Here is a 27,246-nt window from a genome sequence, read left to right on the forward strand (position 1 = left end):
CAGCCGGCCTCCGTACGGGCCACTGGTCAGCAGGGTCTCATGTAAGACTCGGCGTTTAACCGAGGCGGGGGAGCGGACCAGATGCTTTGCTCCTCTGGCTTCTTGAGTCGGTCCCTACCCGGCCCTAAGTGCTGTTCTCCAGGGGGCCCCTGGGTGTCCCTGACTTGAGCGCGCAAGTCTGTTTCCCACTCGCCCCAGGCCACCTCTAGCTTCACCTGGAGCGGCCTAAGTGTCTTCTCAGGAGGACGCACGTGCGCCAGGGGGAGGGGTTCTGGGAGGAGGAGAAAGCGAGGCCTGGGATCTGCTCCGGAGGGAGGCAGGGTGTACCTGATGGCCTGGCCTCTATGACGTAGCGGGTGATGGGCCCTTTGCCGGGGTCTCCGCTGGACCAGTGGATGGCGATGGCGGAGCTGTACCGCACGATGATGGGCACTCCAGGTGGCCCCGGGGCACCTGCAAACAGCATAGGGTGAGCAGGAGGAGGTGTGGCACCCAGCCCCTCCTCCCTGTGCTCTAGCAGGCGGGGCTGGGCAGCGAAACCAAGCCGGGCGGAGTCTCTAGAAACCCTGCAAGTGCCCAAGGAGGCAGGCCGGGCCTGCCCGACACACCTACGTTCTCTGGGTCACCCACACCCCCACGTTCCGATTTCTAGGGCAGGGGAGGTATATAGGGTAATGCCAGAAAGATCCCTGGAGCAGAGTCAGGAGAACTGGGCTCCTTGTTCCAGCCCCAGAGCTCATTACATGGGGGACGTGGGTCAATTCACATAGCCCTCTGGTGCCTCAGTTTCCTCATCTGTAAGGCCCTTTTGGAGTGTACGGCTTGAAGGGATGTGTCCTGGGGGGACAGCAGAGGCGAGTGTGATGATGTAGCAGGCTTTTGGCAAATGAGGGTTGGGTTTTGGGGGCTGAAGGGCTTCCTGACGTCTCGTCTCCTTGCCTATCATGGCAATGTCCTCCCTACTTCCTGCCTGAAATCCCCCCCGCCCCGGAGCATTTGCACCCAGGCCAGGCCACAGCAGAGGCTGGGACTGCTGGAGGAGGAAGAAGTGGGCTCTGTTGCTGGCTGTCCTGGGGTGGCAGGTACATCAGGATGGCAGCCTGTCACATCAGCCACCGGGGCACTGGCCCCAGGAGTTGAAGCAGGAGAGACTTTACTTCTGAAGTAAGAATAGTGAGCCAATCCTACCTATCGAGGGTCCCGAGCCTGTCCTTTCTGAGGGTGCCCTGCCATTCAGGCCAGTCCCCTGGGCTCTCACTGCCCCCGGAGCCCTGACCTTGTGTGCTGTCCCCTCCATGTCTTCCTCACGAGACCTGGAGCCTTGTCTTCCCAGAGCTGGGGACACAGTTGGTGCTTTCTACGCAATTGTGGGGCAGGGGGAGCAAGTTGGTTAGTGAGTGGGTGGGTGACCGCTTGGCCGAGTGTCTCCTGCAGATGCCCACAGAGAAGAAGCCTGGAGTCCAGCTCCGGACTGAAGATCCTCCAGACCCAAGGGATCTGGACAGCAGGCCAGGGGTACAGCCCATGGCCCAGCCCTTGACATCAGAGGGCCTCACTTCCTTCCTTCCTTCCTTCCTCCCTCCCTCCCTCCCTCCCTCCCTCCCTTCCTTCCTTCCTTCCTTCCTTCCTCCCTTCCTCCCTCCCTCCCTCCCTTCCTTCTTCCCCCACGACGTGCATCCTGCCCACAGCACAGGGCAAAGGCGGCTGAGGGGTCAGGGGGTGTGGGACACAGCCCAAGGGGGGCTGTGAAAGGTGGGGTGGGGCTCTCAGGACCCCGAGTTCTCATTCTGCACAGGACAGAACTCAAGGCTGAGAGAAGGAGAGCTGTCCTTAACCTCTTGTACCAGAAACTTCCAGCACTTCCAGCCACTGCCTGGCCTGGAGGGAAAAGGATGCCTGGAGGCATGTCCTGTCCCTGCGGACCCTTCCTCGCCCACACTCGCCGGGTGCAGCTCAGCTCGGCTTCAGAGGGACCCCCACCGCCTCCTCCAAACTTCCTGCCTCCCCCTCCCCACCTCTGCCTGAGAGCCTTAGGTTAGAACAGTGTGTCCTTCAGCCCTCTCCTGTCCCCGCTGCTCCGCCTCCCTTTGTCCCTGCCAGCTCTCTTCCTGCTTTTGTTTCCCAGGGAAGTTGGCTCAGGTGAAGAGCCGGCACAAGAGGGGCCGGGGGCAGGTGAAGGGCAGAGGGGGCGGCTTCCGGCCGCCCGCAGGCCTTGTTCCAAAGGCGGGCAGGAGCCAGGCGGCTTCTCTGCAGAACAAGAGGCGGGGAACCACAAGTGCCCACAAAGAGAAAATGAAGAGGGGCCAGGCCAACCCAGCACGAGAGGACACGCCTGCCTGCCAGGTGAGAGGCGAGGGCAGGAATCCACCTCCAGGCCCAGCTTGCCTCCCAGAGGTTCCCAGGCTGAGCTGGGCAGGGAGCGGGGGCGGGGAGAGGGGGAACCCGGAGGGAGGAAGGGGGAGGAGCAAAAGGAGGGGGGATTTCAGGGAAAGTTTGAGATGGGCTGTGCACTTTCTCAGGGAAGGAAGGAGCAGAGGCTGGGCAGTGGCTTTTGTGTATCTCGCATGGGGGACAAGAATCTTGGAGAACCAGACTCAACCGCAGCAGGTGCCCTGAAAAACTCCCCCAGCCCAAGGAACCTCAGGAGGTGTCACAAACTTAAAAGGAGCCACTCTTCCCTCCCCGCCCCTCCCCGCCCCTCTGCTCTCCCCTCCCCACCCCACCCCTCCCCTCCCAGGCAGGGAGTGCTCAGCCTGGCCTACAACTGCCTTGCTCCTTTCTTCCCCTACCATGCCAGCCTCTGTCACCTCTGTCTAGGAAGGACAGACCCCCGTGCCCATGGCCTGGAACCCCCCCCTCCAGGCACAGTGCCCCTCACAACGCTGGGCAAAGAGCCACCCTCAGCTTTGGTTCCTGTGCAGGTTCCTGGGGTGAATGCTCAGAGGTTCTGATTTCCCGGGCCCAGGAATGTGACTTACTGCAGGCACCCTGGGGGCCTCTGACATATGTGTCCACGGCTCAGGCCCACCGTCCCTCACACCTGGACACCCAGCCCCTTCCCTTCTCCTCTGCCATAGCTGCCTTGAGAATACGACAAACACTGGTTGGTATTTCCTTGTGTCTGTCCGAATTGCCCCACGAAGTCTTTCTCAATCCCCTCCCTTAAACGTGTCCCTCACCACCCCCTTCTCCGCTAGGCCCCACCCCCATACGCTCTAGGATCATGGCTCTGTCACGCGTCTGCTGTCCCCACTAGACCCCATCTCCCTCGTCTCTGCATCTCCTGGGATCTAGCCTGGCTCCGGACAACCCCTTCTGACTTGGGGGGCCGAATGCTGTGTGGGGGGCAGCACCCCCCTCGTCCGCCCCGTGCTCCCCTACCTTCTCCGGGGCCCGTGGTGACGTTGGCTTCGATCTCCGGCCCGTAGGTGAAGGTCTTGGCTCTGATGCGGAACCTGTAGGTCATCCCCTCTGCCAGGTCCTTCACCTTCAGCCACAGAGGGCTGTTCCCCTTCACGTCCACCGTCACAATCTTACTGACACCTGGGAGGGAAGCACAGCATGTGGGGACAGCAGGGGGGCAGGCGGTGGCCTCAGGGGAGAAGAGCTGTGTGCAATCTGTCCACTGACCAGGCACAGGGTCCTTTGGCATTTGCTGGGAAACGACCCCCCCCCCCCATCCTGTTTAACTGAAACATATTCCAGGTGGATCCTATGCTGTGTTTACTCCCCCACGTCGACCTGCCCAGAACTTTAATCCCAAGGATCACCTTTCAGAAAGTGCTTCTGGAAAGACACCACCTGAGTCCAGAGTTGGAGGGGACACACCTCAACCCAGTCCTGGTTTGGCCACATGGCCAGATGATGCCAGACTAAGGAACCGGAAGGCCAGTGCTCACACTGAGCCCCCCGGGTAGGCCAGGCAGAGGCCACTGTGGTGAGAGCCTGTCCCGTCCGCCTGCATCTTGTCCCCATGACCTCTATCCTCTCCTTCCTGTCCGAGGGAGAGATGGCCCCTTTCCCGGGTCCTGCACCTGACCGCATCTCCTCCTGGGGCCCAGCCCTGCTCCGTGTCCCAGCACACAGGGCGGCTCTGCAGAAGGAACTAGCTGCTGGCGGGCAGGCAGTGCCGGGAAGACTGAGGGTCATTGTTCCCTTGGCTGACCCAGAACTGCCGGCCACTGCGGCCCTCCCAGGGCTCCGCCCCTTGTTCTGGCCCCGCTCTGTAGCCAGGGAAAGGTGAGAGCGAGGTGACCCCAGAGGCGGTCACCTCCGGCCACCAGGCCACCACCTGGTAGGCCAGCCACACCCCCGAGTCCTCGCTGGGCTCTGGAACGGACCCAGGCAACCAGGGGCAACCTCCTTCCTGCCTCTCTAAGTAGATAGCGGTGATATCCGGGCTCACTCACGTCAGCGTGGGGGTAGAAAGCTGGCAAGTGTCTCTTGTCCACAGTCAGGGTTAGCACGGCCCGGACTGGGAGCCTGGGAGGGGGGCAGGGTCCCCACCAGGGCCTGGAGGAAGGGGTGGGGCTCTAAGGACAGCTAGGTGAACAGGGGTCAGGGTGAGGGGAAGACACTTGCACAGCACGGTTCTTGATCTGAGGTTCACAAGGGAACAGGGGTGCAGCGACTCCCCCAAATTCGTGCTTTCCGGGGAGAGGCCCCAAGGCTTTTACCAGATTCTCAAACGGGTTGTTGACCCCACGTGGGGCAAAGACCTATCCGGAGTAAGGTTGACCTCCTAAATTTTTGGGGGGAGCAGGCACAAGAGGGACCGTCAGGGCCTCCCTCATCTTCTCAGGCCTGACAGCTGCCTGGCCACTGTGGGACCCTGTATCTCTCACAAGGGGCCCTCCCTTTCCTCCCCACTTCTGTCCACGGACGGGGAAGGAGACGCAAATTCCCTCCTGGGACTCGGGACTCCTAGGTTGCTGCCCGGCTTTGCCCCCGACTTGCTGCGCGGGAAATGCCCTTTCCCTGGTCTGGTCCCAGTTTCTGCCTTTATAAGCTGAGGAGATGCTCACCACACCCAACTCTGTGCAGTAACCCCAAGCCCTTGCAAAGGGAAGGTTGAGGGAGCCACACTGGGAGGGTCCCCACTCACCATCCACCGGGGTGCAGGGCTCATACACCAGCCGGTAGCCCTCCAGGATGCCGTTGGGGAACTGTGGGGCCTCCCAGGACACGTTCACTGAGGTTGTGGTCAGCTCGCTGAACTTGACCGAGCTGGGAGCACTGGGGGCTGCAGACAGACAGCAAGTGGTTTGCTTCCTCCTCCCACAGACGTTCAAAACCCTGCTAGGCTCTGAGGAACTAGCAGGGGTGATTGGGTCTGGACCCCGGGAAGAGAGAGAGGGCGGGGGGGGGTCATCAGAGGTCATCGGTACCCCCTCCTCTCCCCCACTGACGTTGCTAGCACTCGCTTTCCAATACCAGAGTCCGAGAACTGGGAAGAAAAAGTACTTTCTCTTCCGTAAAGTTGGAGAACTCCGTTTCTTCCTGCTAAGTGGCCCCGGACCGTGGCTGGGAGCTCAGAACACGGCTGTGCTGCACCTCCAGGGTCGCTGTGGGGCCAGGCGATGTCCTGGCTTCCTAGGGCTTGTGCTTCCCCTTCCCTGGTGGAGAAGGCAGGGGCCTTCTGGGCCTCAGAGCATGAGGTGGGCACTGAACAAGAAGATGCCAGCACTGCAGCCACGTGTGGCCTTTCTCCCATCCCTGGAGCCCCAGGGCTTGTCACCGAGAGACCACACTGTCAGAAGCAGAAAGTCAACCATCCGGCAGAGATGCCTTCTTGGCCTGAGAAGCCTGGAAAGACCCCGAAAACACGGAGTGGGGGGGCCTGTGGGGGACTCTGATGGGGAGGACAGAGGAAGGGAAGGAAGCGCAGAGCTGGCTCCAGGCGGGATGACCAGGCTATTATCAGCCGGTGCCGCCCCCCACCGAGCCTAAGCTAATCTGGACCCTGCTTCCGCTCCAGCTCCAACAGCTCCGGGAGGCAGCCCCAGCCAGCAGTCTTTGAAGGAGGAAGGCCAGCTCAGGGGGCCTTTCCTGCCTCCCCTGGGCAAGAGGGACATGGGTCAGAACACTTTGTCCTGCTGACGGAAGCTTCCAGGCTCTCAGGGGCTCACATCCGGCCCATGACACTGACAGAGAGTGGTCTGGACAAGCAGGCACGTGCACACACCAGACCCTTGGGAGCTAGTGGAGGAAAAGGGTTTCTTTGGAGCCACAGCTTGTCCTCAAAGAAGATAATACTTAAGAACTGACTCCACGGTCTGGCGCTCTGTCTCTTTCTTAATTTTTTAAAAACGTTCATTTACTTTTAAGAGAGAGAGAGAGACAGAGCGTGAGCGGAGGAGAGGCAGAGAGAGAGAGGGAGACACAGAGTCCAAAGCAGGCTCCAGGCTCCGAGCCGTCAGCGCAGAGCCCGACGCGGGGCTCCCACTCACGAGCTACGAGATCATGACCTGAGCCGAAGTGGAATGCTCAGCCCACTGAGCCACCCAGGCACCCCTGGCTCCCTCTTTAAGAGAGAGGTGATTGGGGCGCCTGGGTGGCACAGTCGGTTGAGCATTCCACTTCGGCTCAGGTCATGATCTCGTAGCTCGTGAGTGGGAGCCCCGCGTCGGGCTCTGCGCTGACGGCTCGGAGCCTGGAGCCTGCTTCGGACTCTGTGTCTCCCTCTCTCTCTCTGCCTCTCCTCCGCTCACGCTCTGTCTCTCTCTGTCAAAAATAAAATAAACATTAAAAAAAAAAAGAGAGAAGTGATTTATAGCACAGGAAGCAGCAGGTTGGGAAAGATGCTTCAAGGCGGGCGGGACGGGGTTGCGGAGCGGGCAGGACAAAAGGCTTGTATTCAAATCCACAAGAAGAGAGGTTAAGGACAGGCAAAGGAGGCTGCCAAGCAATGAAGACAGCCCAGGACACCCCACCTGGCCTGGCCTCGAGCCTCTGCTTCCCCACAGACCAGCCAGGGGTTCCTGGGCAAGAAGCATCACTTCCCAGGCCACCCCTCCTCACTGTGAAAGGGGGGTAGCACCAGCCCTGCCCGCCCTGGGGCTTCTGGACCCGAGACCTGCCTTTGGACACTGTATACAGGCCCAGCACTGCACGTGCAGGCAGCAGGGTTCTCACCATCCCCGTCTTCTCAGCCCTGTCCCACCGTCCAGCCTCCTAACTGGCCTCCCTGACGCCCTCCCCTCCCCTCCATCACTCTGTCTTCTGCACAGCAGTCAGGATCTTTTAAAAACATAAACCTATTGCCCAACGGCTTAAACCCACCAATGACCCCCCAGCGCACTTAGAATCCGTCCCAGGCTTCCTTCTAAGCGTCCCCCCTGCCCCCACCATCCTGTACGGGCCATTTTCTCTCATGCCACCTGGCTTTCAGTTCCTCTAATCCCTCCAGCCTCCTGGGCCTTTGCACCTGTTGTTTCCTATGCCCGGAACCCCTCCTCCAGAGCTTCCCACGCTGGTCCCTTCTCCATCAACTCTCAGCCCTGAGGTCAGCCCTCAGAGGCCTCTGCAGGCAGACCGGTTCAAGGCCACCTGTCCGCCTCTGTCCCCGTCCTTCTGCCACTCGTGCTCAGTGCCACCCGAGGCCAATCATCTGGATACGTGTTTATGATCTGTCTTACTCCTTAGGGTGAGGATCTCGTCAGTGTCCTTCACTGTCGGGAAGCACCTAGCATAGTGCGGGGCCGCAGAAAATGCCCAAGAAATACGTGTAGCACGAACAAAGCCGGGGCCATATAAGAACATGGCAGGAGGCAGAGATGGGCTGGCAGGCTGCAAGATGTGGGGAGGGCAGGGGACATCGGGGGCTCCCTCCAAGGCTCTTTGGGGACAGCCTCTCTCTTCTGAGCACTCTCCCCCAGGCCTCTCTTCTTGGACTGTGCTCTCACACGCTGGAGGCCGTCTCCAGGTGGGCTCTCCCCCCCGCGCCCCTCCCCTCTGGCCCCTCTCCCCTACCTGCTTGCTGGGTCTGGCCCCGGGTGGGGGTACTCCGAGGCCCATCTCCCGCAGCGTTGAAGGCCGCCACGCTGACCATGTAGGCGGTGTAGCCGGTCAGATTCTTGAGCTTTACGCCGTTCTCGGCCAGGAAAAGCGTCTTCACCCGCTCGGTGACATTGCGCCGTTGGGCTTGAGCTTCCCAGAAATAAATCTGTGGGCACAGCCAGTCGTGGGAGTGAGGTGGACACATTCGCCTCTCCTCCTGCCCCTTTCGTCCACACCATCCACACGCCCCGGACAGCGGGTGTGAGTCACCCAGTCAGTACAGAAGCACTTAAGAGCTGTTTTAGAGGCCCTTCCAGAACCTTCCTTTTCACAGCTAATACTTCAGTCTCTGCTAGACGAAACCCCAGGAGAGCACAGTCTCCACGTATCTGTTCGCCGCAGGGCCTGCGGGCTTAGCACGGCACATCAGCCCTCAGAATATAGTTACTGGAGGAATAAGCCAATGCTCTTCCGCAGGAACCTGAAACGGGAGGTTAAGTGCAGGGTAGGCAGACTCCACCCCAGCCGTACTGTGTTAAGGACCAGCGGGCCGGCACCACCTGGGAGCTGGTTAGAGGGTCGGGCCCACCCTTGGACCTGCTGCCAGGCACCTGCAGGTTGACAAGGCCCCTGGAGATTCACCTGAGTGGAACAGTTTGCACCCACTGCAGAGGCGGGCTGGCCTGGGGCCGAACCCCAGTGCGCGACTCGACTCGAGCACAGTGTGACTTCACCAGGTGACTCCCCTGAGCCGGAGTTTTGTCGGCTGGACAGGGGGGCTAAAGACACCCCACTTCCCAGGACCAATGTGAGGACGAGCAGAGGTGATAAGGAGGGAAGAGCAGACACACTGCCCGGCCCCGCTGAAGGGTTCTGTCTACCTGCTGTGCTCCACGTTGCTTCCAATGACTTCCTGTTCAGCCAGGGCTAGCGCTCAGGGGCAGTGAAGCTCTGCATTCTGAACTGAGCCTGGGGGGGGGGGGGGGTGGGGGGGTGGGGGAGCTGCAAGCCCACCCACCCCCGGAAAATCAGCGAGTATTTGGCGCCACCTGCTGCCCAAGCGGGTTTCTGCATGCGACTGACTATTTCTCAACGTGCCTAGAGGAAGAAGCTAACACCAGGGTCCCCCACCTGGCACTTAGGACATCTTGCTACCCTGAAATCCTTGCTTGTATCTAACCTGGCCCACTTAAGAAAAAAAGATTCCTCTGACATGAGTAGACATCAGAGTGAGAGTTGCCGTGGTCCTTCACCCACTTATTTTGTTCACCCCGCCCAGTCCCGGCGACAGGGATACATACAACAGTGCACACAGAGCTTGCTGAATCTGGGCTGTGGGGGAAAAGCCACAGCGGACGGCAGAGATCCGGGTGTTATCAGCACATACATGGTACCTGCTGAGTGCACACGGAGACATTGGATGCAGAGACAGTCACAGGGTGATCTCGGGGCTTCGATGGGCAGGGGTTGGGGCCGGGAGAAGCTGGAACAGCCAGGGAGGGAAGTGGAGAGAAGAAAGCATTTCTCAGAGGAGGGAGAGGTCTGCCGTGTCAAATGCAGGTGCGAAGCCAGGTAGGGTGAGGCCTGCATCTGACTTCCCGTGAACACGGGGATTGTCGGGACCTAGACAGCAAGGGCTTTAGTGGGGTGGTGGGGGTGGAGGGTGAGAACCCACGTGGGGCAGTGGGGTTGGGCGTGAGAACCCGCTTGGGACAGTGGGGGGTGAGGGGTGAGAGCCAACTTAGGGCGGGTTCAAGAGACCCCGGGAGGACAGTGACTGGAGGTGGCAGGGTCTAGAAGATTCTTTTTGAGGATTTCTCCTATGAAGGGACCAACCAGAGAAATGGCTCACAGCTGGAGGGATACGTGAGGTCGGGAAAAGGCACTCTGAGGAAGAAACGGGTTTCAGAATGCCTTACAGCCCTGCCCATGGAGAGAAAAGAAGGGTGCGGCAGAGAGGGGCCAGTGCTGGAGTCTTGTTCTTGGGTGGGTGGGGAGGACCGGGGTCCAGGACCCAGGGCCACCACACATACAGAAGCGAGGCACCCTCAGTGGGTTTCTCTGGTGCGTGCACACGGAATCCAGCGGACCTTTGCCAGCCGACCACCGGCTGGCACTTCCATGGATGGCACCAAGGGCTGAGCGCTGACCCTGGGCCCCCGAGGGGCACACGGCCGAGTCGTAGCGCACGCCAACAGGTAGCCGGGTGCCTGCTAGAACGCACACTCTGCAGAGGGCTGACGTCTTGGTGGATTGGGCTCCCTTGTGTCCCAAGCACCTAGAATCGTACCTGTGGGCACACTGGCTCCATAGATACCTGCTAACGAATAAACACCTCCTGCAGGCAGGAGCGGGTGTAGGAGTGAATTCTCACAATCGCCCCCCTTGTATCTGCGATTTCAGTGCCCTGCCCTTGTGGTTTCATCACATCCAATGGGCCAACGGCATGCCTCTGGCAAATCAGGTTCACGGCCACGCGCCACAGCCGGGCTGCCTCCAGAGGGAATTCACCCTTTCAGTTCAAGAGCACAGCCTCGCCCCGGGCGGGCTGGCCACCGGCCCTGGTCCACTCGCCGCGCATCTCCCATCTCCAAATCCAGGTTTCACTCATCCCTCCCCCATCTCCCCACCCCTCCTCACTCCTAGCCGAGGCCCCTTCACCGGGAAGCCATCGGGCGAGATTTGTGCAAGCTCCTGGTACCACCTGTACCTCCTCCAGCCCCTGGGTCCATACCCTCTGTCTGCCTCGGCCCCCATGGCGGCACTGCCCCCTCCTTTCCAGAATACCTTAGGTTCCAGCATGAAATCCCAGCCCCTCTCGCCTCCTCTAGGACTGCACCCTACCACAGCTTCTGCTCTTCCTGGAATCACGTTTCCCCTCTTTCCGGGACCACAATTAGCACTCACACAAGTTGTCATTTCTTCCATCTCCACCCCACCCCCACCCCCATCTGTTGACTGTTTCTAGTTCCTGCTCCATTTTCCCTTTAAAGCCAAACTCCTTATAAGGGATCTCTATCTGTAGTCGCTGCCTCTGCTCATTCTCTCTGGAAGCCCTCCAGGCAGGCATCCCCTGCCCCCAACTCTTGTCGGTTAATGCAATCATCCAGGGTTCGGCAAGCGTTCTGTCAAAGGCCAGGTAATGAATATCTTTAGGTGTTGCAGGCCACACATCTCGGTTGTAACTCAAAAGCAGCCAAGGGCGATGTATAAACAAATGAGTGTGGCCGTGTTCCAATAAAACTTTATTGACAAAAACAAGTGGGGGGCCAGAGGGAGCCCACGGGCTGTAGCCTGACAATCCCTGCACACTCACTTTCTAGATTTCACTTGCTTGAGCTCTCAGGAGCATCTGGCACATCAGATTCCTCCTTCAGGAAGCATGTTCTTTATGTCGGTTCCGAGAGTTCAGTCACTTTTTTTTTTTTTTTTTTTGGTCCCAGGTCTCCGTTTTCAGTCTTCTTGTGTTTTCTACCTACACGTAATCTCGGGGCTTTCAGTATCCTCCATATACTGAGGACTCCACATCTCCAGCTTAGACTCTCCTAGACACCAGACGTGTATGTCCAGCTCCATTTGGCGCCTTCCCTTGGATGCCCAGTAGACGTCTGGACCTGACTCCAGCCTCTTCCTCCCTCCACCCCCTTTGCCTGCTCTGTGACTGGAGCTCCATCAACCAATTGCTTATAAATTCTTGTCGCTTCTCTTCTCCTCACTCCACATTCAGTTCAGCAAATTCTACCAGTTCCACGTTCGAATGGAGCCCGGAGAGCAAACGCCTCTCGCTGCTCCTCCCACCTGGGCTACACCACCGCCGTGCCTCACTGAGATTACTCAGCCTTCTCTTGGCGGTTTCCTGCTTTCCCCATCTCAGATTCCTCCCAGCACAGCACCCACCACAGGCTTTAAAAAACCCAAGTCAGTCATGTCCGTCGTTTGCCCCAAACCCTCCACGTCTGTCTTCTCATTCCGAGCGACAGCCAGAGCCCTTGAGGGCTCTGGGTGACGCCGCCCAGCTCACTGCTGGGACCCATCTCCCATCACGCCGCCCTTCACGTGCTCCGGGACACACGGGGCTCTTTGTAAATGCCAAGCACCCACGGACCCCAGGACCTTTGCTCTTCTTTCCCTCTTTCTGGAATGTTTTTCCCCCAGAAGGACATGTGATTCTCACCCTGTTCTTCATTTTGGCTCAAGCGGCAGCTTCCCCTTAAATCCTTTCCCAATGACCCTACTTAAAATTCCAAACCTCCCCCTGGCTTGCGCTCTCTACCCCCTCCACCTGCTTCATTTACCACCATCAGCAGGTGTTACTTGTTTTGTGCACCGTTGGCCTTCTTCCCCTAAAATTTAAGCTCGGGTGGCCTCTCCGATCACCGCTTCACTCCCAGACTGAGACCCCCGCCGGGCACAAAATAACAGCTCAATAAACACGCCTCACTGCAAGACCGTAGCCGAATGGACGCACTTGCCCGGGTTTAGTCTGACCCAGCGAAGTTCATCTGAGCTGTGCTCACTGGCTGGTGATGTCAATACATCCTTAACGTCGGTGTTAATTCATGTGGATGTTAATACGCGTCTGGGATGCAGTTACTCAGTGTCCCCAGTTAATGTCCACAGCGGCAATGTTTTCCGGAGCACGCAGACATCTGCCGTGTGATAAATGATGTCTGTCTGTGCATCCTCACATTTCCTGCGTCTGCACATTAACTGGAGACTTCCACGCCTCGGCAGTCTGGGGGCTACTAAATGCAGCAGGCCCCGCCCCGGCTCCTCCCACTTCCCGTGGGAGGCATACGCTGGGGCGGCAATATTTAGCTTTCCCAGCTGGCCCTCCTCGCAGGCTGGAGGCCTGTCGTCCGTCTTTAGAGCTTCATTAGCAAGACGCCTTTCCTCCTCCTTCCCGCCTCCTCCCCCGCACGTGGAAAGAGACTCCTGCACGGGCTGCTGTCTTAAACCGGGGCCACCTACATGAACAAGCTAGTGACCCGGGCGAGCCCCTTCCCTTTGTGGGAACTCAGTTTCTGCCAAGTAACCCACGAGGCCCCTTGGGGGTCTCACACCTGCCCACCCCACCACTGCGCTGGGCTTCTCTCTGGACTGACAAACCACCCGCTGGAAGCAGAGAGGCACAGGATGCTGGCACAGGACGCAGGCCTCCGACGAGGCCAAGGACCCCGACCGAGAAGACACGTCATTGTTATTTTGTCCACCACCTCCTCGGGCGGTTGTGTTCAGCGCCCCCTCCCTCTCCACCCCTCACAGGCTCTCCGGCAGCCTGACTGTCTGCTACCTGCTTTTTGTGTGATCTTGCCGGACCATCTAATCCGGGTCTCGGTTTCCTCATCTGTACAATGGGCTCAAACATTTATAATCTGCCAGCTTCACCGGGCGTTCAGGAGGATAAAGGAGTTCTAAAGGGCTCTGCTGAATACTGGAGACGAATTGAATTCTGTTGTAACACATGACCTCCACGGAGATCTAGAGATAATTTTAAGCGGCGATTTCTGCGTCTTAGCCCGCCGGTCCTCTACTAATTGGCCAAATCAATACCGTAATTCGGGTTGGCCAAAGACCCACTTTGAGGAGGTCTTATGCCGGCATTGGACTGGGGCGGGGGGTGTTGCCGGGAGAGGATGCAAACCGAAGCAGGGCCCGAAACGTCCTGAATCTGAGCTGGGCCCGCCCCGAGGATGCTGGAGAGCATGCCTGTAATTCTGCATCGGCCACACACCATTTCAGTGGGTCAGGTGCGAACGGCCGAGAGAGCAGGTGTATACTTGGTGACCCCTCCCCCCTACCACCCATGGGTCACTCCCACCCCCGAGCTGGCCCTTTGCCCCTCTGGAGCCCGTACCTTGTAACCCTGGATGTCTCCATTCTGGCTCTCCAGCGGCGGTGGCTCCCATGTCACGTCCAGCTGTGTGGCCGTGGCACCGTGGACAGCCACGTTGCGGGGCGCTGCCGTGGGCACTGGAGGGCGTGAGAGGTCGTGAGTGAGTGGCACAAGTGGGCTTCAGAGAGGAGGAGGTGAGTCAGGGTGTTCTGGGGCCCCAGAATCCCGTATCTCCTCTAGCTGGACTCCGGGGGCTGGAAGGGCAGGTGGGGCTCACCTGCTTCCCCGACAAAGACTTCCTGGGGGGGGCTCGAGGGCCCCTCACCCACGGCATTGTACACACTCATCCGTATCTCATATCGCCGGTGTTTGTTCAGGTCTGTGGGGTGGGGGAGGGGAGAAACACGGAGAAGTCACCATCCCTGCGGGGGACAGCCTGGAGGCTGGAGGCTGTGAAGATGTACCTGTGATTCTAGTTCCTGCCTGAGGGTTCGGGAAGGAAAAGGCAAGGGGTGGGGTGGCCGGGGGACGCCGTGCCGTGCCTCCCCCCTGGGAGTCGGGACACAGGTCTATGGTTGGCTTCTTGGCCAACGGTGCACACACCAGATACTTCAGAGACTGAAAGAGACACTATTAATATTCATGCACTATTAATTAATTAATTAAAGAGACACTATTAATATTCACTGGTGTGAACCAAACTGTTCTCCCTGACACACTGGGCTGCCCCCTTTCCTGCCTGTCCTGGGCACACCGGGTCACGGGTCACCCCTTCCCCCCCACGGCAGGTGCTTGAAGTTCCCAGCTGCCCAGTCCCCATCAAACAGCTCTTCACACAAGGGGCTCAGCCCTCAGGGAAGGGGCTTATCTATCGGATGTGAATTCTGGGCTAAGAAACACTGTGTTTTTGCTAAGTTTGGGGGTCCTGGGGGGAGATGCCTGGACGGAAGCTGGGAGACAGGGGCAGCTGCAGGAGAGTGGGCCCCGACACCCAGGCTGGGATGTGCCACCCCTGCTGGGGGTGAGGCCACAAGGTTCTCCCACTGCTGTCCCTGGGCCCCCTGCTTCGGGTCGGTGGTGGTGGTGGGGGGAGTTCTGCCTCTTGCCTGGAATGTGGGTGTGGGGGGGTCACCCTAAGTTAACTGGCCATGAAGCCATTGGCTGATGAAGGAAGGGTAAGGACAACATAGTCTCACGCTCTGCTTCACATGGAGCACGGGGCTCCCCTGCCCGAGCTCTGGGCCTTTGATGGGAGAACCATGCACTTCAGAAGGAGAGCGAGAGGGGTTAGCTCGGTGGGTTGAACGTCCGACTTCGGCTCACCATTCGTTGAGCTTAAGCCTTGCGTCAGACTCTGTGCTGACGGCTCAGAGCCTGGAGCCTGCTTCGGATTCTCTGCACCCCCCCCCCCCCGCCCCTTCCTCGCTCATGTGCCTCTGCTCTCTCTCTCTCTCTCTCTTAAAAATAAATAAAAGCTAAAAAAATTTTTACTATACGTGCTGCTGAAACGAGCACATTAAAAAATTTTGAGAAGGAGAGTAAGGAATGTTCCAGGTCCCTGGGGGGAAAGTGGGGGTTCTGCTCGGTCTGGAGGTGGGGGTCAGCCTGAAACACAGAGCTGTGCAGGGAAGTGCCGTCCACGGGCCAAGGTGGGTGGTAGTGACCCACCATCCAAGCAGCAGACTGAGAGCTCCCCCCACGGACCTCCTGTCACCCCGCTGGTCCCCCCACAGCACACAAGACCAGAGCCATTCCCTCTGTCCTTCTGCACCCGATGGAGGACGCCTCCCTGGTAACCCTCTAGCTTTTGTGTGTTTCCGGAAAGTCACACGTGCTCGGGGGGGCTCCTATTCTTCAAGGAGCCTGAGGCGGGCACACCATTCAGCCGGTGGTCAGGTGTCCTCCCCAGAGGCCCCGCTCCCCGTCCCTGTGGGAGGCGTGGGCCCCGTTCTGGAGCCGCCATGCAGGGAGACTTACTGTCCAGCTCGTACTGTGTGAGGCTGGGCCGGCTCAGGTTCCGCATGGAGTACATGGCTACGGGGTGGGAGGCGGAGGGGGCCAGAAGGAGACAGCAGACAGAGGAGGTTAGTACACACAGCCCGCTCCACAGAGAGCCCGATTAGAGGGGCGGGATGGGGAGGGGGCCAGGCAGCACACACGCACAGAGACCAGGGGTCTCTGGGTTCCTGACGGTGGGTTAGGGGCCCCAGACAGGTGTGAGAGAGGGTGTGCACGAGGCCAGGGGACACGGGACACCGCGAGCCCCTTGGAGCCCAGCACCCCTCGGGGCAGCTCTGGGGGACCCTCCAACCCAACTCGCTCCCTTGTCTAAGGCGGGACTGCAGAACCACCGTGAGAGAGCGGTGTTGTTAGTTTCCTCCTATGAACCAGAAACCATTTTACGACCAGGAAATATGACTGTATCATCCTCAGGCATATAAAAATCACAACCACAAGCACATGTCTGCAAAAACGTTAAGAAAACAGCGCCAGCCGTTGGATCAGCTACTTCCGAGTTTTTCTAATAATATTCCTTTGCTACACGTTCGATCATTTTGTTGTCTGCTAACACTAGCTAGAAGACAAGGCACAAAAGGTTTAAGAGAATAATGGGAGAACACCTTACATGCTCCATTCCTCACCCACCTGCCTGGGGACCCAAATCCCGCCCCCCCACCCCCCCACCCCCCCAGACTCGTCTCTCTCCTGCCCGCTCCCCTGCCCCGCCGTGAGCCGGTCACAGAGCTGCCCATGGCACATTATCTCCCATCCTTGCCCTCAATGCCATCCCGAGCCGGCCGCCTTGGCCGCAGACTCCTGCCTTCCCTCTGTGATTACATTAGCCTTTAACCGGCAACCCTGCTTCTGGTCCTCCATGGCCAGCCATCGCCCTCCTGCCACCAAAGTCACCTTCCTAACCCAAAGGGCAAGAGTTCCCAGGCTTGTGAGTCTCCCTGGGATTCACACCAGGCTCCTGGCCCTTTCCTTTCCCGCCGCCAGAGGCAGGCTGGATGCTGAGGACCCCAGGACAGAAGAGTGACCTCCCCAAGGAAACAGAGGGGGCCACACTGCTGCTTCTTGGGGTGAGCGCTGGTTCCCCTGGAATATGTGCTCCCAGGCTGTCTTGCCAACCATCTAAGACATTTATTGCCGAGTCTATTTCTTGAACACCAGCTCTGCAAACTCGGAGAGGGCAGGGACCTCTATCTTGTTCACTGATGTGTGCCCCCAGGGTCTGAGGGCATGCAGAAGGTGCTTAACAAATCCCCCGTGAGGAAAGGGACGAGGGTGGGGTGGGAGGAGAGGCACACACAGGAGAGGGCGGCAGGGTTTGGGTCACAGTTGAGTCCAGGAAGCTGCGAGCTTCAGCAGGGAGGGGAGTGTGCCCGCCCATGTGTCCCCTGACCCCTGTGGATGCCACTCACAGGTAAGTTCCGCCCACTTGGCCCCTGGGTTGTTGATGCCTCGAAGTGTGAAGCCCCTCAGCCCCTCGTAGAGCAGCTCCCGGTACCGGATCCGGAAGCCCAGCAGGATGCCGTTGATCTTGTCCTCTGCTGGTGGCTGCAAGGAAGGGGGTGCGGAATGGGGGGGGGTGGGGGCAAGGAACTCCACTCTGCTCCTCCCTCCCTCCCCATCCTGCCCCTTGTGACCACAGAGCAGAGACGGAGTCTCCACCAGGGAAAGGATCACAAGGACACCGAGCATTTTTAATTTACAAAGCAGTGAGGTGGTTTCATCTCTGTGATACTCCCTGTGACACTGGCAGGGAAGGACTGGAGTCGCCAAGCCATTCCCATTCTCGGAGCAGGAAGGCGAGGCTCAGAGAGGGTAAGGAACTCGTCCAAGGTCACACAGCATCGTTGGGTTCTTTCACAGACTGTTCCTTGCCTAGGGTCACCCTCACATAGCACCAGCCTGCCTAGCTAGGTGGCCCCTCCACGTGCCACCTGACCAGCGTTTCCTGGGAGTCGTCTCCCTGTTCTTGTACGTGAATAAGCGTAAGAGCTCCCGCGTGCGCCCCTGCTCCTCCTTTTATCATTTTTCTCCTTTGCTTTCTGCTCCCATCCACAGCTGAGCTGGAGAACAGGCTCCAGGAGAAGGTGGAAGCTACTTTTTATGATACCTCTTTTTAAAAGCCTGCTGAAATGGTTCAGCTTTTTATTAGCTCCTTAATTGCCTCCCTGGCTGCTGCTGGCACCTCCCTGCCCCCTCCACCAGGAAGGCCCGGATCTCTGCCAGCCTTGTCCTGGCTTCCAGCTGCACAAGGTCATTTTTCACTTAAGGGAGCGTCCTCTTCCAGGGAGGCCTCGGGCTGGGGAGCGGTTGGGGCCCCTTCTTGTTTCTTCAAGGGGCTTCCCATGGCGGGGACTGCAGATGGACAGAAGTTGGGGCCTGCCCCGTCTGATCCCCCAAAGCAGAGACGGGGGTTTGCTGCTTTGGGGCCTCTGTGGGTAAGCTGCCGAGTCTAGAGCCTGGACTCTGGAGCATACGGGGGGTCCTGCGGGCACATATGACCAGCCTGGTCTCTAAGCTGTATCCTGTGGTCTTCCTCTGGACATGGCAGGACAACAGTGCCCGCCAGAGAGCGGGAAACTGGGGGAGGAGTGGAGGAAGAGGGTTCTATGTACCTGGACAATGGGTTCCTGTTCACTGCGACAGGAGAGTGGTCCTGTCCGCGTTCAGGCTGGGCATGCATACCTGTGTTTAGCTTCTCGATCGGGAATCCCTTCACGGACAGTGACCGCATTTCACGGAGACTCTGGGGACCCTGAAGCCCCATGCACTTTTCTATTCCAGGACTGGCAGACCTAAGGGCACTAAACCTGACCCTGCCACTGACTAGCTGTGTGACCGGGGGCCATTGGTGTCGCTTCCCTGAGAACTGGGTCCTCATCTGCAGAAGGGGATTGAAGGAGCATCCACCCGAGACGATTATCTGGAGAGGTGGGATGAGCGGCACATCTGTGCACCTGTGTATGGTGTCCCGGCCCTGCTGGGGACCGTTGCCCTTCTGGCCCCTCCCTGTCTGCTGGGCCATACCTGCCATCGGATCAGCACGGAGGTGGTGGTGTGGGGTGTCACCGAGACAATGGTGGGAGCCTCATCGGGGACTGGGGAGAGAGACAGACAAGTGAGCTCTGGGGGCTGGAGGTTTAGGTCCCCCGGGAGGCCACAGGGACCAGATTCTTCTGCGCGTGTGGAGGGAGAGGGGCTGGAGCCCTGACCCCAGTCTGAACCCAAGAGCCCAGAGGCCCCTCCTCTTTGTCCCTGGAGCCACAGGCTCCTTACACGGCTGTCACTGAGGCCTCCCCCAAACCCCCTCCTTCACTGGGTTTCCGGGGTCGGCCATGAGCTTGGGGACATCCGAGAAGGAAAACGTTAGGATGCCTGTTGGCATGGGTGCCTGAGCCCGTGGCAAAGGTCCCTCTGGCTCAAACCTCCCTGGGACTCTGTCCAGGGAGCCAGACAAAGGGCCTCCCATCTTGGAGGCCCCTCCCCTCGGAAGGGAACACCAGTGCCCAGGAAGGGCCAGTGTGCCAAGAGAAAGAGATCCGAGTGGGGGGCACTGACCGGCCTGCAGAGTGGTCAGCGGCTCCGACTCCTCGCTGAACTCGCTGTCCCCAATGTCATTGGTCGCCTTCACTCGGAACTTGTAGGATGTGAAGGGCTTGAGTCTATGGGGGCAATCAGATTCAGTGAACAGAGGTATCCCCTAATGCCTCACCCCACCATCCCTGAATGGGGAAAGGGGGCCAGAGGGTGCTGATCCATTACACAGACGGGAACGTCGAGGCTCCAAGAGAAGGTCTGCTACAGCAGACGAGCAGGGCCCAGGGGTTCCAATCCCAGCCTGGGTGTGGTCTTACCGGCAGCCCCGCTTCTAAGTCATAGGTCCCTGGGGGGCTCTGTCCTCACATCACCTACCTCATAGGCATCGAGCCGCCATGAGAGCACTGATAACCCTCCCAGCAAACTCCTCCCATGAGAAATGCCATCTCTTTCTAGAATTTAGTAAATTTAGGAAGGGTCAGGGGTCTCAAGAGTTAATCAGCGCTTCATCTCAATAAGCCCCGTTGCTCTTCCAGGCAAACGTCTTCCTTTTTGATTTACTGGGGGCGGGGAGTGAGGAGGAAAGTCTTGCTCAAAACTCTTGGTCACATCAACCAGAATATAAAAAATACGACCCCCTGGGAATTAAACTGAAGCCGGAAGTTCGGAGCAAGCTCCACTCCCCTATTACAGATGCAGAGGGAAATGCGGTCTGGCGGGTAGGAGTCGGTAATGAAGGCTGGCAAGCGCCTGGCTAAGGGGGCTTCCAGGCTCCAGAAATAGATAATTAAGAGGCAGCCCTAACAGGGCTCCAGAGAGCAGGGAGGGAGGTTAGGACGGAGCTGGAGGCGGGATCCTGGGAGGTGCAGGCTGTGGGAGACATCTGGGGGTAGGCAGGCTCCAGGCGTGCTCAGGACCCCCCCCCCCCCCCCCCAGGAACCACCCCGGTGCTGTCTGGGTGGGAAGGGCTGGAGCAGAGACGCTGGAGGACCCGGGCCTCACCTGTCCACCACGAAAGCAGAGGCGTTGTGGCTCACGGAGGCTGAGTGCAACGCCCACCTGCCACTGGGCAGCTCGCGGGTCTGGATAGTGTAATAGCGCACAGGGGACAGCCCGTCGCTTCCCGGCTCCCAGGACAGCAGCACGCTGCGGGCCTTCACGTCCTCCTGCTGTACCACCGGCTTACTGGGGGGCTGTGGGCGGTCTGGGAGTCGGCGGAGGAGGGTAGGAGCAGGTGAGTCAGCAGGAGGGGGTAGGGGGGGTGAGCTCTCCCAGGGAAGGGAAGGAGGTGCTCTGGGCTCAGGCCTGATGGCCACTGCTCTACCCCTCTCCATATGCACACAGGTCCCAACAGCCGGCACCCTGGCTCCTGGCCCATGACCTGTCCTCAGGCCGCGAGAGGCCTGGGTGCCTGGGAATTCACCTCCCCTGAGGGCAGCCTGGTAAGCGAGGAGGTACGAACACCCAGCTCCTGTGCTCCCCGCCCGCCCAGAGCTGAGATGGGGCCTGCGCTGGCCCCGGTTGATGGGACCGAGCTGCCTGGGTGGGGCTCTGCTGTCGGCCCTGCCCCAGCTCGGCTTTCTTCTCGCTGCCCAGGACCTCCTGCAGCAGTCCTCAGCCTCAGCACTCTGGCATTTGAGGCCGATGGTTCTGGGGCCTGGGGCCGTCCCATGGACTGTAGATGCCAGTCACAGCTCCCTGTTAGGTGTGACAGTGTCTCCAGACATTGCCAACGTTCCCAGGGGGGCAAAGCAGTCCCCTGTTGAGACCCACTGTCCTACTGGTTTTTCCTGGGGACACGGTCTAATGAACCACTTTCACAGGAATCTGGGTCCCAGCCTGCTTCAGGGAAACCCGACCTCAGGCGAGGCACCAGCTCAGGGCCGCAGGCCGATGAGCCCCTCCTCCCCCCAACTGGACACCATCTTTGTTGCGGGGAGGGGAGAGGGGAAGGAAGCTGGTCTCACCAACCCTCCCTCTGCTGAGGCAGAGCATGAGCCTTGGAAGGAGAACTCCCAGCTCAGCTTCTAGAAGTCCCCTAGAGCCCTCGCTGACCCGGACATCAGAGATTTGAGCCCACTTTCCACTCCAGGTGAGGGCAATGTGGCTCTTAACTAGCTGATCCCCAGCCGCCCGCTAGGACAGGATGGGAACGCCTGGGTTGGCTGGGACTCCCCCTTGGCTGCCCCCAGGCCGCCCCAGCCCCAGTGGGCAGTCACCTCTCTTCTCAGTGGTCACCACCAAGGCCTCGGCGGCCTCCCCCCAGCCCTTGCGGGTCTGGGCAGTGATGCGGAACAGGTAGACGGACTCTGGCTTGAGGCCGGTGGCCGTGTACTGGCGGGCGCTGGGCGCGAGCACCTCCACTGTGGCCGTGTTGGCCGTGGTGGCGTTGAGCCGGTGTGTCACCTGGTAGGCTGCAGGAAGAAAGGACATGGGCTGTGTTGGGAAGCAGGGCAGCCGTCCCCAGTGCCCTGAGATGCGGTTGTTCCTTCCTTGCCACCACGATGTCTGCACCTGGGCTACCTTGGCTGTGGTTCGTCTGCGTGAAGCCCTCTCGGTCATTCTTGTGTCCTCAGCTCCCACTTGGGGAGTGTGACTGTGGGGGACACTCTATACGGAGAGTCTGACCCCCATAACAGCTTCAGGCGAGGAAACTGATGCTTGGAGAGGGCCAGACCACCTGCTAGGAAGTGACTGAGGGGAGTTCAGGCTCATGGCTTTCCGGGCACGTGCCCTTCCTGGTCTCCACGCTGCCTTCTGAGACGCAGCATTCCTCTGGGACAGGCACCGCGGGACGCCAGGCCTGAGAGCCCCGGAAGCGGCCCGGCTCGTGCAATCCATCATTCTACAGGTGCAGGGGCTGAGGCTGTGGAGGGATCCGGCCTGCTCGAGTTCACGCAGCTGCTGACTTCAACCCTGTGAGTCTTCCCCCGCCGAGGGGCTGCGCGTGTGTGTTAGGGGAGGAATCTTGACGGAGAAATGGTGCTACAGATCTGTAGTCTCCCTCCTCTGGGCCTTAGGTCGGAAATGGCTGTGCTGAGCTGGCCAGTGCTCCCTCACCTGGCCACACTTACAAATAGCAGCTGAGGTTTACCAGATGGCTGGCGTCGTGGGGTATTTGGGGGCATAAAGCTAATGAATGGCATTTAAGGAACCTGAACCTTGACCATGCCCGCCAAATGATATTTCTTTTTTTTTTCAAAAATTTTTAATGTTTATTTATTAAAAATTTTTAAATGTTTTTATCTATGTTTGAGAGAGAAAGAGAGAGACAGAGACAGAGAGACAGAGTGTGAACAGGAGACGGGCAGAGAGAGAGGGAAACATAGAATCTGAAACACGCTCCAGGCTCTGAGCTGTCAGCACAGAGCCTGACGTGGGGCTCAAACCCACGAACCATGAGATCATGACCTGAACTTAGGGTTAGTCAGACGCTTAACCAACTGAGCCACCCCGGCACCCCTTAATGTTTATTTATTTTTGAGAGAGAGAGATGGAGTACGAATGGGGGGGAGCAGAGAGAGAGAGGGGGAGACACAGAATCTGAAGCAGGCTCCAGGCTCTGAGCTGTCAGCACAGAGCCCAACGTGGGGCTCGAACTCACGGACTGTGAGATCATGACCGGAGCCAAAGTTGGATGCTTAACCGACTGAGCCACCCAGGCGCCCCAAAATATTTCTAATGGGAGAAATAAAACTCAAAATCCTTCTTGAGGAGACGTGGACACTTCCTGGGCCACTCTTCCTTTGGCCTCCTTTACACTTTCTGCCTCTTCCTTCGACCTGTAGCCGGGGCACAGGAGAGGGTATGGGCTTACCAAGAATGATGCCATTGGGGGCAGCGGGGGGCTGCCAGATCAGCCGCACGGATGTGGTCCTCACCTCTGGGAACAGGATGCCCATGGGCGGTCCAGGGACTGCAGGGCACAAAGGAGAAGCAGGTGACGGTGTAGCCGTCCAGCTCCAGTGGAACAGGTGGGCGGGGCCGCGGAGGAAGGGGACACTCAGCCCAATGAGCTTTTGTGGAGTATGTGGCTCGGAGTTCCGTGAAGGGACACAAAGATGCTACCGGTGAGGTTTCTACCCTGAAAACAGGCCTTATTTGGCAGAACTGGAAGGGACCAGGCTCCAGCTTCCTTTTTAGCTGTGTCCGGGTACATGTGCACATATATGGACACACAGGATTGCCCTCAAAACAGGGTCAGGGGGCCTGGTCCTGGGTCTGTGCTTCAGAAGATGCCACTCTGACTTCCGTCCACCCACGGGGAGGCAGCCGTGGGGCCCACCCTGAGCCTGAGCCCTCCTTTTCCAGGGTCCACACAGGCCTGTTCCCCAGGTCCGCCCTCCAGACTTGCACCTCTGGACTGAGACGTGGCCAGGGGGCAGCTGTGTGGGGCTCGTGAATGGAGACTGAATGCCACGTGGCAGGGGAGAGAACGGGAAGGGGGCAGGGCAGGGGGAGGATGGTCGTGGACAGGCAACTCTTCTCGCGCTGCCTCATTCCCACAGAGAATTCCAGAAAGTCTCAGATTTCTAAACTTGAACTTGGCTTCCAGGTCAAGCCAGGAGGATAAGACACACTGAATTTAACAGACCATTAGGTTGATTTATAACTTTGGACTGTGTGGACATATGGTGTTGGGGCTTCCTTTTGGACTCTTGTCTGGACCCCAGCAATATTTGCGGTGGGCGGTGAGAGTCTGTGTGGGGGAGAGGGGAGGGAGTGAAGGACCCGTAGGTCAGCCTTTGACGGAAAGTTCTACTGCAGGGACCAATGCCTGGAGCCACAGTGGCATTGGTCTTTTGCAAACAGGACCAGGAGGCTTGTGCCCAGGAAATCAAGCCTATCCCTTGCACAGATCTGTACTCAAAGTGAACCCGCCCCAGGTCAAACACTAATCAAAACGGGCAAAGTCTCTATTCTGCTCAAGAGACTGAATCAGATCCAAACTGTCCTCGCATCACTTCTTCCTCAGGGATGCACGGTCTGGAATTAGCACCCCCTCGCGGTGAGGTTGGTGGCCCTCAGTGACCCGCCTCCCACAGGAGAAGCCATGGTTCCTTTTGGGGCCACGTGTGACTCCCCGAGGGGCGGGGCTGGGCAGGCAGGAGGAAGGGGAGCCCCCAGCCTCTCCGGGCTTGCAGGGATTGAAACTCACCGTCATCCAGCGTCCGCTCCAGGATGGGAGGGTGGCTGGGGCTGCCGTCCCCGATGCGTGTGAAGGCCAGCACCTGGACCTCGTACAGCACGTATTTGCCCAGCCCTGTGAGCTGGGCGCTGCGAGACGAGTTCCCTTCCACCAGCCAGAAGCGGGGCTGGGAGTCCGAGTCCTTCTCCTTATACATCACCTGCCAGAGCACAGGGCAGGGGCTGAGGGCCTTGCGCCTGGGTCCTGCCCACCAGCACCTTCCCCAGGCCTCATCCCCAGGAGCGAGGCAGGTGGGAGTAGGGCTGGGGGCCTTGGGTTCCTTGGAATGGCTCGGCCTGGGAAGGTCATGGGATACGGTGAAGCTTGGGTTCTGGGAGAGCGGAGGACACAGAGATGCACTCGGCCATGGAGGTGGAAGAGTCTTTAGAGAACATTCAGGTTGGAAAACAGGCCCAGAGAGGGGCGTGACTGGGCTCCGGGTCACATAGCCAGCAGTGGCAGAGTGGGAACGTCAAGCCACGTCTCCCAACTTGTGGGCCAGGGCTGAACTGAAGTCTGCAGCTTTGGGAGCAGTTATAGAAGATAATGGGAACTGGGCCCAAGGGGCTGAGTGTGCCTGGGGCAGCCAGCGTGGCCTCTCGGGGACTCTGGGGGAGGGACGGAGGGAGCTTCCCCAAGGACCTGGGCCTCCCTGGAAGCCTCCCAGTCCTGAGGGAGGAGTCCTTGGTTGCCATGCTGACCGGAGCACAGCCTCCGGGATCCCCCGTGTATCCACTGCAGAAGGCGGAGACCTGGGCCCCAGGGGTCATGAGGACAGGGCACCCTGGACGGGGCGTCCTGGGATCCAGGACTCACCTTGTAACCTAGCACGAGCCCATTGCGGTCGGCCTCGGGGATCTCATTCCAGCGCACCAGCATGCTGCTGGAGGTGGTGGCCAGTGCAGACACATTGGTGGGACCAGAGGATGGGACTGAGGGAGAGAAAGGGACCAGACAGGAGCTCACGACACAGTCGGCCCTACACGGGAAGGAAGTGTGGCAGGCAGCGCCCGAGTAGCCCATTATCCTGCAGTGATCCCTGTTGGTTCTGGAACATCATGGATGTTGCTTCTGGTTTCCCATTAGTCTCCCCAACGTTAGCTCAGGCCAGCGTGAGGATGAGACCCCACTTCCAGCCTGTGTAGCAGTGAAGCGTGAGGAGGGACCGGATGGGGAGGGATGTCCTTTAAAAGGTGTCAAAAATCGCCCCCCCCCGCCCCAAGGGGCGAACCACATGTGGATGAATGAGGGCTGCCTGAAGGCTGGGGGTTCATAATCTGTGGGTGACCCCTTGTCTGTTTCTGGAATATTCTGTGAGCTAATCCGACCTCCCCATCTCAGGTTCTTGCAGGCACTACCGGGTGTCAGGGTTAAAGATGAGGGCGGAGAGATGGGCACTTTGCAGGTGCAGACTGCCTGGCTCACCCACAGAGGTGGGGATCCCCCTGATTTTGGGGGCAGTGAGAAGATGCTGGGGGACACGGCAACAACAGAGAGTGTTCTGCCAGGACACGGAGCACAAACAGGAAAGTGAGCCTGGGCCTATTCTGCACAACAGCTCAGCCTTTGTGCCCTTGGAAGGCCCGGAGGGCAGAGAGACAAAGGTGGGGGTATCTCTGCTGCAGGCTGCTGGGAACAGGGGTGTGGCTGGTACCTGACTCCCGGGTCCTGCCCATCACCGTCTGGCTCCAGGGCCCGCTCCCGATGGCGTTGAAGGCCTGGACCTGCACGCGGTACTCTGTCCACTCCTCCAGGTCTTCGATGGTGTACTCGCGCTCCACGCGGTCCTGGACCACGTGGCTCAGCGTTTTGCCGTGGCCGTCTGCCCGGCTGTACTTGATCTTGTAGCCTACCGACTCGGGGTTCCCGTTGTATTCCATCTCTGGGAGAGGCTGCGGGAAGGCAGGGCGGCAGAGCTGCTGAGGCCGGGTCCACCCGGGGTGGCACTCTCTGGCTTGTTCACCCTCTTTTGGGGAGCCCTACGGGATTATCGTGCCCACCGTCCAGCCTGTCGGTGCCCATGGGAGGCGCTCTCACTGGGTGCGGCTTGGATTGCGTGAGTCTGTGTTTCTGGCGGCTCCCCCCATCTCCCCGTCTCTCTGCTCCAAGCTCTAAGGATGCACCAGCAGCCATTCTTGCGTGCATGGGAAACTTGCTACCCCGCCAAGGGAGTCGGATGGAGAGCAGACCCACACAGGCTGCCTGTCCAACACGCTGATGAGCACAGCACCTCTGGCCTTGGCTGTCTTTATCACTTAACTCCCTCGCTTAGGCTGCCAACATGCACTTCTTTAATTGCCTATAACATGCCTGGTCTCAGCTCATGCCCGCCCTTGGAGAAGCCAGCGTGGGGGGACAGCATCTCGAGCGTGGATGGGACACCAGTTTCTGTCAAGTCCTTCCATCGGCAAACTTCAGTTTCTCCTGCTGCATTTTCAGCCTCCTCCTTCTGGTTTCAGTTTCAGCCAAGAGAAAAGACAGATTCCTTTCCTAGGCTGTGGGGCTGTGGCTGCTGGCTCAAGGTCATTTGGAGGAACTTGGGCGGTGTTGAGAAGCTGGGGAGGTGTGTGCAGGTTGGAGGGGGTGCACTGTGATCTGCGGACTCGGCCTTCAGATTCTCTCTGGAGGTGGCAGAGCTGGGGCCCGGATGCCCTCAGGCCCTCACCTCCCTGCC

General features: G+C 59.2%; 1 protein-coding gene and 1 long non-coding RNA gene across 4 annotated transcripts in view; one reads left to right on the plus strand and one right to left on the minus strand.

Moving 5' to 3' along the window:
- Positions 1-27,246, minus strand: part of SDK2 (sidekick cell adhesion molecule 2) — a 260,401-nt gene that overhangs the window by 18,525 nt on the left and 214,630 nt on the right. For 2 of the 3 annotated variants that reach the window (XM_027047944.2, XM_053212749.1), the window contains 16 exons: positions 26,227-26,464; positions 25,389-25,504; positions 24,543-24,732; positions 23,202-23,300; positions 21,604-21,798; positions 20,387-20,588; positions 19,406-19,509; positions 18,875-18,945; positions 17,260-17,395; positions 15,812-15,868; positions 14,112-14,213; positions 13,856-13,971; positions 7,972-8,164; positions 5,105-5,242; positions 3,382-3,543; positions 328-453 (listed from right to left, as the gene is read on the minus strand). In XM_027047944.2, coding sequence (XP_026903745.2) covers positions 328-453; positions 3,382-3,543; positions 5,105-5,242; positions 7,972-8,164; positions 13,856-13,971; positions 14,112-14,213; positions 15,812-15,868; positions 17,260-17,395; positions 18,875-18,945; positions 19,406-19,509; positions 20,387-20,588; positions 21,604-21,798; positions 23,202-23,300; positions 24,543-24,732; positions 25,389-25,504; positions 26,227-26,464 — 2,245 coding nt within the window. The remainder of the gene's footprint in view (positions 1-327; positions 454-3,381; positions 3,544-5,104; positions 5,243-7,971; positions 8,165-13,855; positions 13,972-14,111; positions 14,214-15,811; positions 15,869-17,259; positions 17,396-18,874; positions 18,946-19,405; positions 19,510-20,386; positions 20,589-21,603; positions 21,799-23,201; positions 23,301-24,542; positions 24,733-25,388; positions 25,505-26,226; positions 26,465-27,246) is intronic. The other variant, XM_027047945.2, reaches the window with a different exon arrangement.
- The window catches only part of LOC113596062 (uncharacterized), a 34,713-nt gene continuing 27,950 nt past the window's right edge, over positions 20,484-27,246 (plus strand). The window contains exons 1-2 of the long non-coding RNA XR_008294419.1: positions 20,484-20,618; positions 20,729-22,302. This is a non-coding gene — a long non-coding RNA (uncharacterized LOC113596062). The remainder of the gene's footprint in view (positions 20,619-20,728; positions 22,303-27,246) is intronic.

The sequence above is a fragment of the Acinonyx jubatus genome, chromosome E1 (genome assembly GCF_027475565.1).
Source record: "Acinonyx jubatus isolate Ajub_Pintada_27869175 chromosome E1, VMU_Ajub_asm_v1.0, whole genome shotgun sequence".
Taxonomy (NCBI): domain Eukaryota; kingdom Metazoa; phylum Chordata; class Mammalia; order Carnivora; family Felidae; genus Acinonyx; species Acinonyx jubatus.